At 43.1% G+C, this 15,746-nt stretch overlaps 2 protein-coding genes, 1 long non-coding RNA gene and 1 other non-coding gene across 7 annotated transcripts in view; 1 reads left to right on the top strand and 3 right to left on the bottom strand.

The window, feature by feature from the left end:
* LOC144196901 (uncharacterized) overlaps positions 1–724 on the bottom strand; it is a 28,809-nt gene extending 28,085 nt beyond the window's left edge. For all 4 annotated transcript variants that reach the window (XR_013326409.1, XR_013326412.1, XR_013326410.1 and 1 more), the window contains exon 1: positions 588–724. This is a non-coding gene — a long non-coding RNA (uncharacterized LOC144196901). The remainder of the gene's footprint in view (positions 1–587) is intronic.
* A 2,348-nt stretch (positions 725–3,072) lies between these two features.
* Positions 3,073–6,615, bottom strand: LOC144196730 (C2 calcium-dependent domain-containing protein 4C). Its single transcript, XM_077717137.1, has 2 exons — positions 6,461–6,615; positions 3,073–4,924 (listed from the first exon to the last, which is right to left on the bottom strand). Exon 2 carries the CDS (start codon positions 4,842–4,844, stop codon positions 3,612–3,614), a length of 1,233 nt encoding a protein of 410 aa, XP_077573263.1. The 5' UTR covers positions 4,845–4,924; positions 6,461–6,615; the 3' UTR covers positions 3,073–3,611.
* A 2,323-nt stretch (positions 6,616–8,938) lies between these two features.
* LOC144197093 (ubiquitin-conjugating enzyme E2 R2-like) lies at positions 8,939–13,138 on the bottom strand. Its single transcript, XM_077717669.1, has 6 exons — positions 12,285–13,138; positions 11,983–12,069; positions 11,809–11,906; positions 10,859–10,993; positions 9,737–9,997; positions 8,939–9,602 (listed from the first exon to the last, which is right to left on the bottom strand). Exons 1-6 carry the CDS (start codon positions 12,465–12,467, stop codon positions 9,593–9,595), a joined length of 774 nt encoding a protein of 257 aa, XP_077573795.1. The 5' UTR covers positions 12,468–13,138; the 3' UTR covers positions 8,939–9,592.
* Positions 13,139–13,329: 191 nt separating this feature from the next.
* Positions 13,330–13,412, top strand: trnal-cag (transfer RNA leucine (anticodon CAG)). Its single transcript has one exon. It is a non-coding gene; the product is annotated as a tRNA-Leu (tRNA).
* The last annotated feature ends 2,334 nt before the right edge of the window (positions 13,413–15,746 follow it).

Below are 15,746 nucleotides of genomic sequence, written 5' to 3'. Positions count from 1 at the left end.
TTTAGTGGATTACTAGTGTGAAGAGACTTAGAAAAAATCCACAAACATTTTTGTAAGACCCTTCACACTTATAAAAATCTACTAAAATCTTGGAATTTTTTTAAGGACTTTGAAAAATTTCCAAGATTTTAATGGATTTTTTCAAAGTGTGAAGGGACTCGCTTTGACTTAAAAATCCAACCGTGTTGCCATGGTGACCAGGAGTTACATCCACGTCATCCCCAAAATGGTATGTTAAAATATGACAATTTGTGTACATTTTTCTAACCAGCAGTTTGACAAAGAACACTTAAAAAGAGAAGCTGAGAAAAAAAACAAGATGTCAAATGGAAACCACTTAGCTGCTCACATATTCATTTACCATGTACATATTAATACTTTCCACTTGAGCTTGCTTTAAGTGCTGATGTATACAGGAAAAGCCCTAATAATACTAAAATTGATGTTGTTTTTAGTGAGTGGGAGTCAAACACAAGGGAACAAAGAGGTACAGGATGATGCAATAATCAAGTATTTAACAATAACATCTTTTAAAAACTACTTGGGGCAACAAAACAGGTGAATTATAAAGAGGAAAAGGAACTTACATAAACACAGGGATTCCACGATGAAGACTTGACAAAGATTAAACAAAAAATGGGAGCTAACCAAAACAGACAAGAGAACTAATGAGTCATGAGAAACAGGTGTGCGACACAGGAGGCATCTGATTGGTTGACTGACCAGGAACAAGCAGGTGATAATCAAAACCCAGACCATTAGAAGAAGATGATGGAATATGTATTTCAGATTACTAAAAGGCTACGGTGCATTGTCACGTGTTAAATGAAGAAATGAGTCATAAAGTCAATAAATGTATCAAAACTTTTGGAGTCGGATTTGAAAAAAAATCTGAATCTGACTAAGAATAATATGTGGGTCACTTATGGGCCAAATATTGAGAATTGAACTTCCATTGCTGGTTTATTACTAAACTAATCCGAACGGTGTATCCTCACAAGGGTCGCAGGGGGTTCTGGAGCCTGTCCCAACTGACTTTGAAATATTTCCAAGATTTGAGTGGATTTGTTCTAAGTGTGAAGAGACTTAAAAAAAAATTCAAAGATTTTAATGGATTTCTTCTAAGTGGTCCTGCATCTTCATATTCTTCATTTTGAGTTTCAGACTTCTGGAATGAAGCATGAGTTACAAATGATGATGTTTTGAGGTGGCCTTCCATTTCTTTACAGTAGAAAGTATAGTCGCTTTCAAGTGTTGTGAGCTTATTGCTTGAAGGGGCAAAAATAAAGCACTTTAGTGCAATTATAACGGCTGGCAATTTAAACAGCAATACCCAAGCTCTCCTGAACAAACACACGCACTTGTTTCATTCCTTCATCCAGAAGACTCTCTGCTCCTCCTGGTTGCCATGGCAATCCCAAAGCCAATAAGAGCCGTGAACCTTTCCTCGGCGTTGCCAAGAAAGCTGGGGATACAAATTGCCCCAATCAAATTTAGCCTCCAGTGTATAGCTTTTCATTCCGTCAGCTCCACCTTTCCGACCACCGTTCCGCCGCTTCACCAAATGACAGAATTACAAATCAATTTAAAAGCTGTGAGCGGAAATGAACAACTGGAATAAATATCTTTTGTAACTGCATATTAAAAAACAAGGAGGGCTTTTTCAGGCTCGCATAAAATGGGTACAGGTACAGAGAATTTTGTTTAGTGAGTAGAAAGTTATACGACTTAACGCGAAGATGCCATGCCAGTAATATCACAAAAAAATATAGAATTTGAGAAAAGTAGGAGGATTATTATGATATTGGAATATAAAGTTTAAAAAAATATTGTGACAGTGAAATTTCCCAAATACGGGATGAATAAAGTTACCTAATCTAATCTAATCTCACTTTATCTCATCTCATTTCATCTCATTTCATCGCATTTCATCTCATTTCATCTCATCTCGTCTCATCTCATCTCATGTAATCTAATCTAATTATTGTTTGAAAAATGCAAAGGCAGAAAATCAAATTTCAAGAAAATTGATTGACAACAATAGACAACAACTTGAGATTGGTCAATTGTTTATTATTTATCAAATGCCTCACTTGCTGTTCTTTTGTCACAGGACAACAGTTACACTAATTAAACAAATGTCCACTTAAAAATCTCATCAAGACGTAGTATCAACCCGACATTGTTGACGAATATACACATCGTGACCCCACAGCAACGCTAATTCTGTCTGCTCGACTACTTTTTAATGCATTTGTACAAAAGACGTTCATGGCAGCATTTTTTTTATAAAGTACACAGAGCCGAGAAGTTCTTTTTTTTACGAGACAATGTTGTTCCCCAAGGATGCTAGCACATTGGACACATAATAGTTGAATAAATCAACACCCCAAATCCGAATGTCACAATCAGTAAGGCTTCAGGGTTTAACGCAACGTTTTAAAACACACGTTCATGCCATGCGACATGCTTGCATTGTTGTATACAATTTGTTGTATATTTTGTTTTTGCATGTTTAGTTCCGGGTGGCATGGTGGTGTAAGTGGTTAGCGCGTCTGCCTCACAGCTCTAGAGTCGTGGATTCAAATCCGGGTCACGTCCACCTGTGTGGAGTTTGCATGTTCTACCTGAGCCTGCGTGGGTTTCCTTTGGGTACTCTGGTATCCTCCCACATTTCAAAAACATATATAGTAGGCTGATTGGACTCTCTAAATTGCCCCTAGATTTGGGTATGAGGGTGGATGGTTGTCCATCTCCTGCCCGGAGATAGCTGGGATTGGCTCCAGCAACCCCCCCACGAACCTAATGAGGATAAAGCGTATCAGAAAATGAGATGAGTTAAGAGATGTTTTGTTCCCATTCCCCCCCCACATCAAAGCATGATTTACACATCAGGGAATGGAGCTCCATCAAAGCAGAGTCTCACAAAAGCGTGGCTTTACAATCATTATCAAAGAGATGGACATGGGATGAACAGGGGGGGCGGGGCCACAACTTGCTTCCGGTGAGGAACGTTTGCGGCGCTTGGCTTCAGGCGGGTGTTCGCTTTTGCAAACATGCCTAATTTCAACCAGTCCAGCATGCATGTTTTGGGGGATATGGGAGGAAACCAGAGCACCCAGAGAAAACCCCCAAAACCCGGGGAGTAAATGTAAACTGCACCCAACCAGGTTGGGACCCACCAGGAATTTAACCCTCGATTTCAGAACTGTGAGGTGGACGTGCTAAGCAGTAGTAGTTTTCTTTAATGTTCCCTCTAAAATGCGCGCATGTGCAATTGCACACTACTCTCGTCTTCTCTGCGCAGCAGCAATCATATGGCGTGCAGTAAATAAAATCAATTTTTTTTTTTTACCCATTTCCATTTGCTGAAGCCGTTTATGCGGCAGCCAGTGGCACTAGCTCTGTCCACTTTTATGTCTTTCTGCCCAGACCAACGGAAAATTAGAGGGAACATTGGTTATCTTCGGATTATAGGGAGTTCATTTTTCTCAGGTATGGTGAAGTATACAGCTCGGTGGAAATGCAAAGTTAGAAATCAGTGCAAAGAACTTTTTGATGGGTCATCAAGAGGCCTTGTTTTGTTTGTTTGTTGTTTTTCTTTCGGGAGTTCAAACCCCTGACAGCAACTTGGAAAGGAGAACTTCCCGCTCCCCCAGAAGAGTGTTCCGTTTCAGACTGGTGCCTTTATTGACCACCTTGAGCTTGAGCGAGAGGTTCTTGACCTGCAGCGGGCTGACGGCGTCAAAGAAGAAGTCCTCGTTGAAGACGGGGTTGCGGCTGTTCTTGATGATGTTGCTACGTTGCTTCTGCATCTTGCCGGGGTTCAGGTAAACCGACACGCAGCAGTTGATGCTCTTGATGTCAAAGTGTTTGTCGTAAAGACTCTCGGCCGCCAGGACACGGACGCGCAGGCGCGACGTCCCGGCGTCATAGTGGGCGCTTATGCGGACGCTGCCACCCTTGTGCAAGTTGACTGTGTGCTCCCGCTGGGAACTGTGCTCCGGCGCCGGCGAGCCGCCGCAGTGGAATGAGGGAATGTGAAGACGCCGTTGGACGCCCGGGCTGGGCTCAGCGGAGCTGCACTCGTCGGTGGACAGCGAGCTGTGGCGGGCGAAGGAACGCTTGGCCTTCACCACCTTGGCTTGAGTCTCGTGGGTGAAGAGCTTGAGCAACGAGGCCGAGCGGGACAGCAAGGGCGAGCCGAAGGGCGACGACTCGGCCGACGAGCACGTGTCGCTCTCACCGCCGCTGAAGTAGCGGTACGGGTTCATGTGCGAGGCGTTGAAGTCGGCCGGGTTCAACCGGTCGCTCTTGGTCTTCCTCGGAATGTTGGGGGAGGTCATGGGACTGATCACGTCGGTGTGGAAGAGCGACTCTTTGCGGCGAGTGTGGGGGCTCTCCTTCAACGTGGTGAAACCGTAGGAGGTCTGGGTTTTGGGGACGTAGGGCAGCGACATGGCCGTCTGCGACTGGGGGTCGGCGTTGGTGTCTCCGCCCATGTCGTCGGCGCTCTCGATCTGGATGATGTGGCGGTTGGCCGCCTTCAGTAGGTTCTTGGTGTCCCCGGTTAGCTTGGACACCAAACGGGGGCTCTTGGGGACGCCTGTCTTTTTCCCAACCGCTTGCTCAGACGACGACGAGGGCTGCGGGGTCTCGGGTGGAAACGCCTCAGGTTCGGGGGGGTAGCTGACCAGCTTGGGCGGGATGAAGAAGTCTGGGATCTTGTCGGGCGTGAGGATGTTGCTGTAAGGGGCCGCCACCGCTCCTTTCTTGTCGGCGTTGTCCCCGTGTCGCAGCACGCCCGTTTCCACCGAGCCGCGGATCTTGTCCAGAACCCACATGGTGGCCCACCCCGTGGACGCCGTGCTGCGTGGGCGTGAGGCGGCGGCGGTGGAGGCGGCGCAGTCAGGTGGAGTTGCGGCTAATAACGCACAAGAGGGTCCGGGGAGGATGGAAATTGTGAGACCACCGGGAGCACAAATAGTACTCAGCATCATTTCGATATTATTGCTTTTCAAGTCGTAAATGTCAACACTGGCTGAAAATAATACTGTGTAACTCTCGTGTGACTTTATTCCTGAAATGTGAATTCTGTATCGTATCAAAACAGGCTGTTTATCAAAATGATAGCAATTTTCAGGCCATTTTTATGTCACATTTTGTCACCTAAAATTAGAGACGCTAAGGAAACACTTTCATTTTTTTTAGTCACTCCAGGTTTAGAAAAGTTTGTAGGCATTTTTCACAGGTAAATTTTATGCTAAATTCATGCAGGCTCCTCCCCCTTTGCCAAGTTCATCTCATTTGTATTCAATTTCTGTTTAATGTAGATTTGTTTTTATTCTGTTACTTTAAAAAAGGACATGATCTTGTATTTAAGTCAAAGAGGTCATGTTTTTGTCAAATGTGATGAAAATGAGTCGTAAAAAAAAGGTGATTTTTTTCTGAAGTCATATTTCAGTCTGTTAGTCAGTCATCACAAATGTTAAGTTCTTTATTTGGTATAAAAAAAAGGCCATTCAATTTTTGTCCCTGTGCAGTAGAAATGTGCTTTTAAAATTGTAATTGGATTGAAATAAGTCATGAAAATAAACTCTGATTGGTTCAATACAATTTTCGAAACAATGAGATTATGCAAATTTCATAAATAGCATTTTTTTGTCCAATTTCATGGTAGAAACGTTTAATGGCTTAACAGACTTAAAATGAAGAGCCTCATGGGTGACCTCTACTGGTAGAAATGTCCACATGCACGATGCAAATGTATACTTTTTAATTATCATTGCAGATATTTGCTTTACTTGTCCATATTGAAGCGTAAAACACTGCATTGCATTCAAGGAGTTTGATTTAAAAAAATACAAAGTATTATGTATGTTTCAATCAAGCCAAACAACACGTTAAGTAAACAGCAATTTAAAAGGGGAAACCCCAATTTTATTTCCTTAAATGAATTTATAAATAAGCTTTTGGTTGCAGAATAAAATATTAACAGCCATTTTCCACTTTTAATGCTCCATTGTCGTTTTTTTATAACACTTCAGACTATATATACTATTTAGAACGTGTAAAAAGATTCATCTCGAACATATTAAATAGATAAATCAAAATATTTTGGGGGATATTTATTTCATTTATCTACACGCGGAAAAATATGGTTTAGATAATCATTATGATTAAAAAAATAATATTTGGGCACGTATTCTTTAATAACATGCCTTGCATTATTATGATGTTACCATAGAATGCATTTCTTTTTTTATTGAAAAGGAAATAAATCCTGGACTATTACGTCACACTTGGAGAAACTAGTTCCATGCGCACTAAAAATATCTCCAGCTAAGTTTATTTTTATTTCTCCGAGTGAAAATAAAGCTTGCCCGTTAGAAGTCCAAACTAGGAGTTTCTCTTGTTTGCAGCAGAAAGAGTTTTTGGGTTGTTGTTTTTTAATACTCACGGTGAAATGAAGTCAGTCTTGGGCTCCGGTGTCGTTTACGGCCACCACAGGTGTTTCCTCGCCGGGTGAGGGAGCGCTTTACTCGCTCTCTTGTGCGGAACACAGGGCTTCGGGGTGCGAGCTTTATACCAGCCACGCCACGCCAAAATTCACCAATCAGCTCCAGCCTTGTAAATTGTGCAACACACGCACACACACACACTTACACACACAGACGTACACACACTTACACACACTTACACACATTTACACACACTTACACACACTTACACACACTTACACACACACACATTTACACACACTTACAGACACTTACACACACTTACACACACACACGCACACTCACACACACTTACACACACACAATTACACACACACACACACACACACACACACACACACAATTAGACACACACTTAATATCACTCACGCACTTAACATCATTCATTTTCTGAACCGCTAAACTCTCACAAGGCTCGCGGGAGGTGCTAGAGTCAATCCCAGCTCACATCGATCCAGAGGTGGAGGACACCCTGAATCGGTGGCCAGCCGATCCCATTGGATGAGGAGACAGACAAACCTATACACATGGACACACTCATACCTAGGGGGCAATTTAAAGCAGGGGTCTCCAACCCCGGTTCTCGAGGGCCAGTCCGTTTTCCGCATCTCCCACTTCCAACACTCCTGAATGAAATGATTGATTAATCAGCAAGCTGTCCAGGAGCTTCGATCGCCATCATGATTATTTGATTCGGGTGTGTTGGTGGAGGGAGACATGGATAGGGGCCCTTGAGGACCAGAGTTAGAGACCCCTGAGTGTCCAATCAGCCTACCATACATGTTGGTGTTTTTTTAGTTTTTTATTGAAGGAAACCAGATTATCTGAGGAAAACCAAAGCAGACCCGGCCGGCCGGGCAGAACATGCAAATTCCACACAGGAGTATTGACTTGGGTTCAAACCCAGAACTTGGTCTTGTCAAATGCGAAATGAAATCAGCAGTGACTGTCACTCAAAAGTCAACATCTGCAGCTCTCGCATTGAATCCCATTTGATCATAGGAAGCCAATCATTGGAATACGCATACATGCACCTGCTATCTAATTCCCATTTGCGCAACTTTCTTTCCTTTATTTTTTTCACTTTACCAAACTGGCTTGTCCATTTTCCCCGGGTTTAAAGTGCTCTGTTGCCCTGGAGACTTCTCCATGGCAACGTGTAAAGCAGCAATGTCTAAAATAAGAGAAAGCCTCTCCACTTCATTTCTGCGCAGGCAGGAAACAGTTTTACGTACCACCTGTGGAATTTCAAAAGGCCATTTTATTAATCCTATTGCAGGCACAGCAAGTTTTGGGCTCTATTTGGTCAGCATGTTACAAATGCATAATAATAATAAACAATCATGGAAATTGATTTAGATTCAAATTTCTCCCAGGAGTGATAAAGTTCCATTTTGTTTTTTTTTTTCTCAAAGAAAAATAGTATGTTTTACTATAAAGTGTACAGTGTGTCAAACATAAAGTCCACGGGCCAAAAGTGGCCTATTAGTGAGTCCAATCTTAGATTGTTTTTAATAAATGGATTAAAAGAACTGGCTCAAAAGCCCCAACTATTCCATTCTTATAGATCTAAAACAATGTTTATTTGATTTTTTTAACACAAGGGTGCTGTAAAACCAGAAATTTGTGAGATGTGTGATAAAGTGTGAGTTAACTATACCGCACTCTTGGCTTCCTGTTGTTCTTACACATTTCCTAGCTTGGAGTCGTAGGCTTTTTCATGTTGTTTTTGCAGGTTTTCCTTAATTTTGCCCGGTTGAGAGAAGTGTGAACCTGTCAAAAGCACACAAAGAAAGAATAAAAGGTCAGATGTGAACGTCAGGAATGGAGACGTTTCCACAGCAACGCAAACTCCAGCGGCCAGCTGGGTTGAAAGCGGGTACGAGCGTGCAAAATGAGGTAGCTGGGCTATAAATGGACACTGCTGTATGACGCGTCAGTCAATGAGAAACCACTTTACCGGCTACTGTGCGCATGCTTTGCGTCCAGTCTATTCATTTAATAAATGATGGCAAGCAACTTTCTCCATTTCTTGTTACCAAGTGAACCTGTGGTGAGATGTTGGCAAATTTTGTGGACATTGGTCGCTGAAAAAACAAACCATAATCATTGTTTTGGATTGAAATCTCGGCCTTTTATTCTCGTGCGTTGTTTTTATTGACAATTTGTAAAATATTTCAACTTTTGGAACCCGTTTTATGTTTATTATTCAAGTTTCAAATGTTTTTTTTTCAATTTTCAAGAAGAAAATATCATGTCTCAAGTTACCATTCAAAAAACTCTGGATTTAGGTGACAATTTTAAATTCATCCCCAAAATTTCCCTTTTGAACCTCCTATAGAACCCATTGACTAAAACACCCCAAAATACTTAGCTTCCTATTTCCACCTGGGATAAACCAACACATATTTTCCAACTAATAACTAAAAGACCTTTATTCCATCTTTTAAAATATACACCCTAAATGAAAAAAAACCAAAAACAAATCTAATCCAAAACATGTCAAGAACAAATCAGAAGTTAAGACGCTTCTTTTTTCCCCGAGTATTTTGAAATAAAATTGCATCGTGTTTAGATTTTGGAATAAACACATTAAATAAATATCCCTGTTATCAAATTGTTTTTTTTTTTTTTTATCAAATGTATCTTATGAGCTCAAAAGAAAACAGACCAAAAATAAAGAAATGAAAATAAAAATGTCAGCCCACCAACAAGAAACAAGGTTTACCAAACTAAACAATGTTGCCCATGTTATGTTTCATTAATAATTGTGCATCATTTCATACCAATGTGTATATTATTAGTTCAGGAAACCCTGGATGGAAAGTTTCATGTCATGATCAAGATAACTAAAAGACTGGAAGAACCTGTTGGTTGGTAGATGTTGCGATACTTTGCTTTCACGGAGGCATCTGAGATTATCGCCACAAATCTAAATGACTTCCAAGTTGCTGGGTCAGAAAACAGAAGGTGATCGGGATGGAGGGGTTTTTGATCCAAAACATGGCAAGACTTGGTTGGTTGGTTGGTTTGGACACATCATTGCAATTGTCTCGATCTCATGGCACCTCTCACTTCCCCCTGATGATGGCGTAGTAGATTTGAAATGAGCAAAACGAGTTCCATTGCCGACAAAAAACAGAAAAAAATAGCGAAATTGGTGAGTGCGTGATACAGGGTGATGGATCAATCTCAGTAATCATTGTTACAAATACCCAGTGTCAATCTCATATTCCGAGTCCGTGTCGGTATAACGAATGTCCCCGTAGTTGTCGCACTCGCCCTCGCCCTCGTCGTCGTCTTCGTACAAGAGGGTGGAGTCGTCGTCGTACAACTGGCTGGCGCTGTCGTAGTACAACAGGCTGGAGCCGTCGTCCGTGGCTGGCACTTTGGTGCGGATGCAGTATTCCTCCAGCGTGACGGGAACCTTGACGCCGTCAAGGTCGGCTTCGCTTTTGGTGGCCTGCACCTGCTTCCTGGGAAGAGTTGCCATTTCTCACACTTGTTTCAGGCTTGTCAAACTCTTACATTCATGCCAACTAGATCTTATGTGGGCTGGACTAGTTCTAAAGTTGACTACCTTGCTAAATAACGGATCTCCAATCCATTTTGAATACAAAGTGATGGTTCATTCATCACTTCTATCAATAACGGTCAATGGGTTCATTTTGGGTGACTTTTTTTCACCTACTTCCATTTTAGGATACTCAAGGGTGGCCTCTGGTAAATTTTGGATTCATTTAATTATGTGTGCGCAGTATGAATGAGCTGGTATCCAAGTGGCGGCCCGGGGGCCAAATCTGGTCCACCGGATCATTTTGTGTGGCCCGGGAAAGTAAATGATCAGTGCCGACTTTTTGTTTTAGGATCAACTTAAAATGATAGATATAGATCTATATTGAATTTCCTGATTTTTCTCATTTTACATCAATAATTTCATTTTTTTAAATCCATTTTTTTCTGTTTTTAGTTCAAAAATCTATAAATCTAAAAATATATAAAAAATATTTTCTGTCTTCCACTTTAATATGGCCCATAATGATTAACAAAGATTTTCCCTTACTAAATAAAAAGCATTGTTTTAAAAAACGGAATATTCAGGGCTTTTAATCCATTTATTTTTAAGAAAAAATCTAAATATTATATCTAAAATGCTCCGGCCCACATGAAATCAAGTTGACGTTAAAGCTATAAAGTCCCCATCGGGCCAGATGTTTTGAATTCCATGGGTTTTGACTTTTTGAACAAAACTCAATGTCCCTGGCCATTCACAAAACATTCAATAAAAACACAGCCAAGCCGTTTTTTGTTGTTGTTGTTGTCGCAATCGATGCTACCTGATGATTTCAATGTATTCCTGGTCCTCGCCTTTGCTCTCCCTCCACCTGCGGTACATGACGGAAGCATCGACATTGGCAGGCGAGAAGGTGTTGGGCTCGTTGAGGAGGGAAATGACACTGAGTAAGATGGTCCTGAGAGACAGGAAAGAAACGTCAATGCAAAAAGGTGTGCGTTCCCGACCTGCCAGGCTTTCTTCAAAACAATCAGCGCCACAAAAGTATAACTCTGCAAATTTTCTACATAACGTTTTCTGAATGACTTTTAATCGTTTTACCGTTTCGTTTAGAAACATTCCCCTGCAGACTAACCACATTTAAAGAGGTAGATTGCTGCCACCTGTTGGCAGCAATGTGAAACTGCAAAATGGTTTCTGAAGAGCACCTGACAATCCTCTGCCCAATTGCATACCTGTCCACTTTTAGGGAAAACCAGTTTTAGGGAGAAACATCAAGATTATTGTCCTCCTAACTCAGGGGTGGGCAAACTTTTGGGCCCGGGGGCCACATTGACTTTAAAAATTTGACAGATGAGCTGGGTCAGCACAAGATATGATACATATAAAAAAGTGCATCCGTAAACAGTGCATGTGAAACGAAAACATGAAAAAAAGGACTTAAGTATTAACATAATCATCACTCATTAAAGTAAAAAGTATAACGTACAAAGTAAAAAGGAATGTATTAAGAAATGTTAAAATGTAATTTAAAAAAAATCTAGAAGGGCTGTAAAACACGAAAAACAAATAAGAGTGGACAGAGCTACTGCCACTAGCTTCCGCGTGACGGCGGGCCGGATAATAAGGCCTAGCGGGCCGGATGTGGCCCGCGGGCCGTAGTTTGCCCCTTGACTGCTAATATTGTCATGCTTTAAGCATGATAACAATATACAAAAAAAATAGCATTGCTTTGTTTAACCCAATGCAGTCGATTGGCTGAAGATAGTTTACCTGACATTTTGCGTGGGGTTCCACCGCTCTGAAGGCAGCTCACCGCTATGGGGGTCGTCCACTGGGGGGTGCAGGATGGAAATGCACACTTCGCCGTTCTACCTCATGGATACGGTCGAGAGATCAAATGCTGAGGCACGTTTTGAAGATTGTTACAGCTACCAGCAGACTTACCTCATAAATGTTAGGGTGCCACATTTTGGTGAGGAAACGGAAAGAAGGGGGAGAGTACGGATAGTCCACCGGGAACTTGAGCAAAGCCTGGAACAAATAAAAATGCTAAAGGAAAAACAATTCAACTGTCAAACTTGGGTGCCAATCTATGTGCAATCATCTGGGGCTGCTGTGATGCTACAGGAGTTGGGAGACTTTTCTATTTTAGCAGGGAAGTTCAAAACTTTATATATCTGTATCTCTTACGCTATGATGGGCGCGCATTCCAGCTCATCAATATGCGTTGATGGTTGGGCACTCACCTTAAAATAACCACCTTCGTAGTGCGTGTTCGGCGGTCCAAATATCGCCACTTCCCAGTTGTACATGTCCGACTCGTTGACCAGAGTGATTTTGAAGCCCTCCACCGGCTCGTCCTGGAGACTTTTCATCTCCAGCATGAGTGCTTTCTGGGAACTGGCTACAGGATTTCCATGCTGAGCCATATTCCAAACAAACCAACGACTTGGACAAGTCACGTGAGGCCACCCGCCGTAGCGCAACAGCAAAACCAAACGAAAAAAAAACTCCCAAAAGTATCAAATGGATTCCTCGACAAAAATAAAAAATACCTTTAATAAATACCTAACGCTATTTTTTTTTATTTTTTATTTTTTTTTGGGGGGGGGGGGGGCAAAGCCGAATTCCGTTCGCGAACCTCTTACCCCTGACCAGCTGTACTCGATTTTTAAAGTCCCCCACTTCCTCCAGGGAGTTTCGAAGTAAAATCACGATAGGGAAGATGCGCCTCGAAAAAGTAGTTAAATACAAAACTAGTTTACCCACGTGGTTATTGCGAGCTTCAGTGAGCACGAGAGCTTTTGTATGTCGTCAAGTCCTTGGTTAAAACTTCGCGTCACTGCGTCATACACAAACGATTTGGTGACAAGTGAGGCCATGTGAAACGCGTAAAATTACTAATGGCGGAAGTCCTTGCTGTAGGCCTAATGGTGACATCAGTTTCTCCCAAAATAAACATTACACTAACCATCAAAACTCCTAAAAATAAAGATACTGCAGCTATTTTTCTTGATGAATTTTTGCAGTTGGTTGTTGTGATGCATAACTTTTTATAATCCAAAACGTAAATAAACGCCCCTGATTCACAGGAAATGGTTCGCTTGTCAACACGTGTGGTCCGGTACAAAATTCCGTTCGTGCTGAAACAGTAAGATAGGTACGTGGTTCTGTTCCAGTACTGTCCAATATTCATATCCCACATAATAAACTATGTAGACCACAATATTAACATTTATTATGAACGTTGCCTCAGTCTTGATATTATACAGTTAATGCGAATGTTAGAGAGTCAGAATGGCCGAGCGGTCTAAGGCGCTGCGTTCAGGTCGCAGTCACCGCTAGGGGCGCTGGTTCGAATCCCGCTTCTGACAATAAGGTGACATTGGATACCTTCCTCTAAAAGGGCTAGAGGGGCTAGAGGGGCTAGAGGGGCTAGAGGGGCTAGAGGGGCTAGAGGGGCTAGAGGGGCTAGAGGGGCTAGAGGGGCTAGAGGGGCTAGAGGGGCTAGAGGGGCTAGAGGGGCTAGAGGGGCTAGAGGGGCTAGAGGGGCTAGAGGGGCTAGAGGGGCTAGAGGGGCTAGAGGGGCTAGAGGGGCTAGAGGGGCTAGAGGGGCTAGAGGGGCTAGAGGGGCTAGAGGGGCTAGAGGGGCTAGAGGGGCTAGAGGGGCTAGAGGGGCTAGAGGGGCTAGAGGGGCTAGAGGGGCTAGAGGGGCTAGAGGGGCTAGAGGGGCTAGAGGGGCTAGAGGGGCTAGAGGGGCTAGAGGGGCTAGAGGGGCTAGAGGGGCTAGAGGGGCTAGAGGGGCTAGAGGGGCTAGAGGGGCTAGAGGGGCTAGAGGGGCTAGAGGGGCTAGAGGGGCTAGAGGGGCTAGAGGGGCTAGAGGGGCTAGAGGGGCTAGAGGGGCTAGAGGGGCTAGAGGGGCTAGAGGGGCTAGAGGGGCTAGAGGGGCTAGAGGGGCTAGAGGGGCTAGAGGGGCTAGAGGGGCTAGAGGGGCTAGAGGGGCTAGAGGGGCTAGAGGGGCTAGAGGGGCTAGAGGGGCTAGAGGGGCTAGAGGGGCTAGAGGGGCTAGAGGGGCTAGAGGGGCTAGAGGGGCTAGAGGGGCTAGAGGGGCTAGAGGGGCTAGAGGGGCTAGAGGGGCTAGAGGGGCTAGAGGGGCTAGAGGGGCTAGAGGGGCTAGAGGGGCTAGAGGGGCTAGAGGGGCTAGAGGGGCTAGAGGGGCTAGAGGGGCTAGAGGGGCTAGAGGGGCTAGAGGGGCTAGAGGGGCTAGAGGGGCTAGAGGGGCTAGAGGGGCTAGAGGGGCTAGAGGGGCTAGAGGGGCTAGAGGGGCTAGAGGGGCTAGAGGGGCTAGAGGGGCTAGAGGGGCTAGAGGGGCTAGAGGGGCTAGAGGGGCTAGAGGGGCTAGAGGGGCTAGAGGGGCCGCAGTAAAGTCGGTGCCAGCGAGGTCCGCCTTCTCTGTCCCGGCTGGAGTGTGAGACATGCCGCCTCCCGATGGCAATATAGTTGCCGAATTGCGCTTATGAATTATCTGTAAGAACGTATTGTTTTTGTTATTGCACAGTACAATAAACCCTTTACATACTGAATCTTGCCAAAGTTTTATTTCCACAGTTCATCTGAATACTACATTTTATTCTGTACATTCTTTTTGACACTTAATGGGTGATCTGGTTAAACTAACATAGTTAAGACATGTTTTAAACACTATGAGAATCTAAAAATGTATATAGTGTACTTACTGTGTAGCATTATCAGGCAAATATTACTCTGATTCAAAGCAGTGCAAAAACACTGCTGCAGTTAGGGGCTAACTGAGAGCTTACAATGCCCTCAACGTCTGGGTTTTCCAATAAAACACACCCTTTCTTTTCTCCCACTCTTGTGTTTTAATAATTTAAATCATTCAACTCTATAACAGACTTTGCCCCATAAGCGTCGAATGCATAAAAACACAAAACCACCATAGTCCGAATATTTTTTCTTTAAAAAAAATGGTAAAAAGAAAAAAATGGAATGACATTCCAGGTGTAAAATGTCCACTGGAGGAGGTAAAGGAAAATAGAAAAAAAGATACATTCCTAACTCATGCAATATACAAATTGGAATGCAATAATGGTGGGAAATTGGTGACAATCAACAAGAAAGATGTTTCACTGATAAGTCAGTGTAAAGAATAGGTAAACAATTGTTTCCTATGGACATTCCTGCATTTTACAGTTGACCACCAATGTAGTCAGATTCATTAGGGGAAGCTTTCAGGGATTAGGGTGGGTGGGCAAACCCAATATTTTACTCTAGCAGCCCGTAACAGTGAGCCTGGCGCTTGCTACTTGGGATATTTAGGCCGAGACAGCTTCAGCCTGCTGGAACGCAAATGGAATTGCAAGAAGATGGTGCCTAATACTGATAACTGTATTGTGATACATAAGTCAAACAATGGAGTTATGATGAACCATGGATGCTTTAAGACACAAATTCATCAACATTATTTATTTGGATAAGCAAAATCCAAAAGGGAATTTTAGATCTGTTTGATTCTAGCTTGAAAATAATTGCACGCACGCAATAATTTGAATGAACGTCCCACTTAAGTGAGTCTGGGAGGGACGGCATGGGTTGAATAAACAGCCAGTGCAATGCTAATTCATGTTAAAGGGAAAGACAACAGATAGTTAAAAGGACTTTTATGTAAAAGACAATGGCTGAAAATA

The sequence above is a fragment of the Stigmatopora nigra genome, chromosome 5 (genome assembly GCF_051989575.1).
Source record: "Stigmatopora nigra isolate UIUO_SnigA chromosome 5, RoL_Snig_1.1, whole genome shotgun sequence".
Taxonomy (NCBI): Eukaryota; Metazoa; Chordata; class Actinopteri; order Syngnathiformes; family Syngnathidae; genus Stigmatopora; species Stigmatopora nigra.
The sequence above is the reverse complement of the archived record's forward strand: the minus strand, read 5'-3'. Positions and strand labels throughout refer to the sequence as shown.

Excerpts from the sequence above, each read along its gene's own strand:
- LOC144197093 (XM_077717669.1), bottom strand. The coding sequence starts at position 12,467 with ATGGCTCAGCATGGAAATCCTGTAGCCAGTTCCCAGAAAGCACTCATG. Across the intron at positions 12,070-12,284 it reads ACGAAGGTGGTTATTTTAAG|GCTTTGCTCAAGTTCCCGGT; the intron begins GTGAGTGCCCAA and ends TATTTGTTCCAG. Across the intron at positions 9,998-10,858 it reads GAATACATTGAAATCATCAG|GAAGCAGGTGCAGGCCACCA; the intron begins GTAGCATCGATT and ends AACTCTTCCCAG.
- LOC144196730 (XM_077717137.1), bottom strand. The coding sequence starts at position 4,844 with ATGTGGGTTCTGGACAAGATCCGCGGCTCGGTGGAAACGGGCGTGCTG.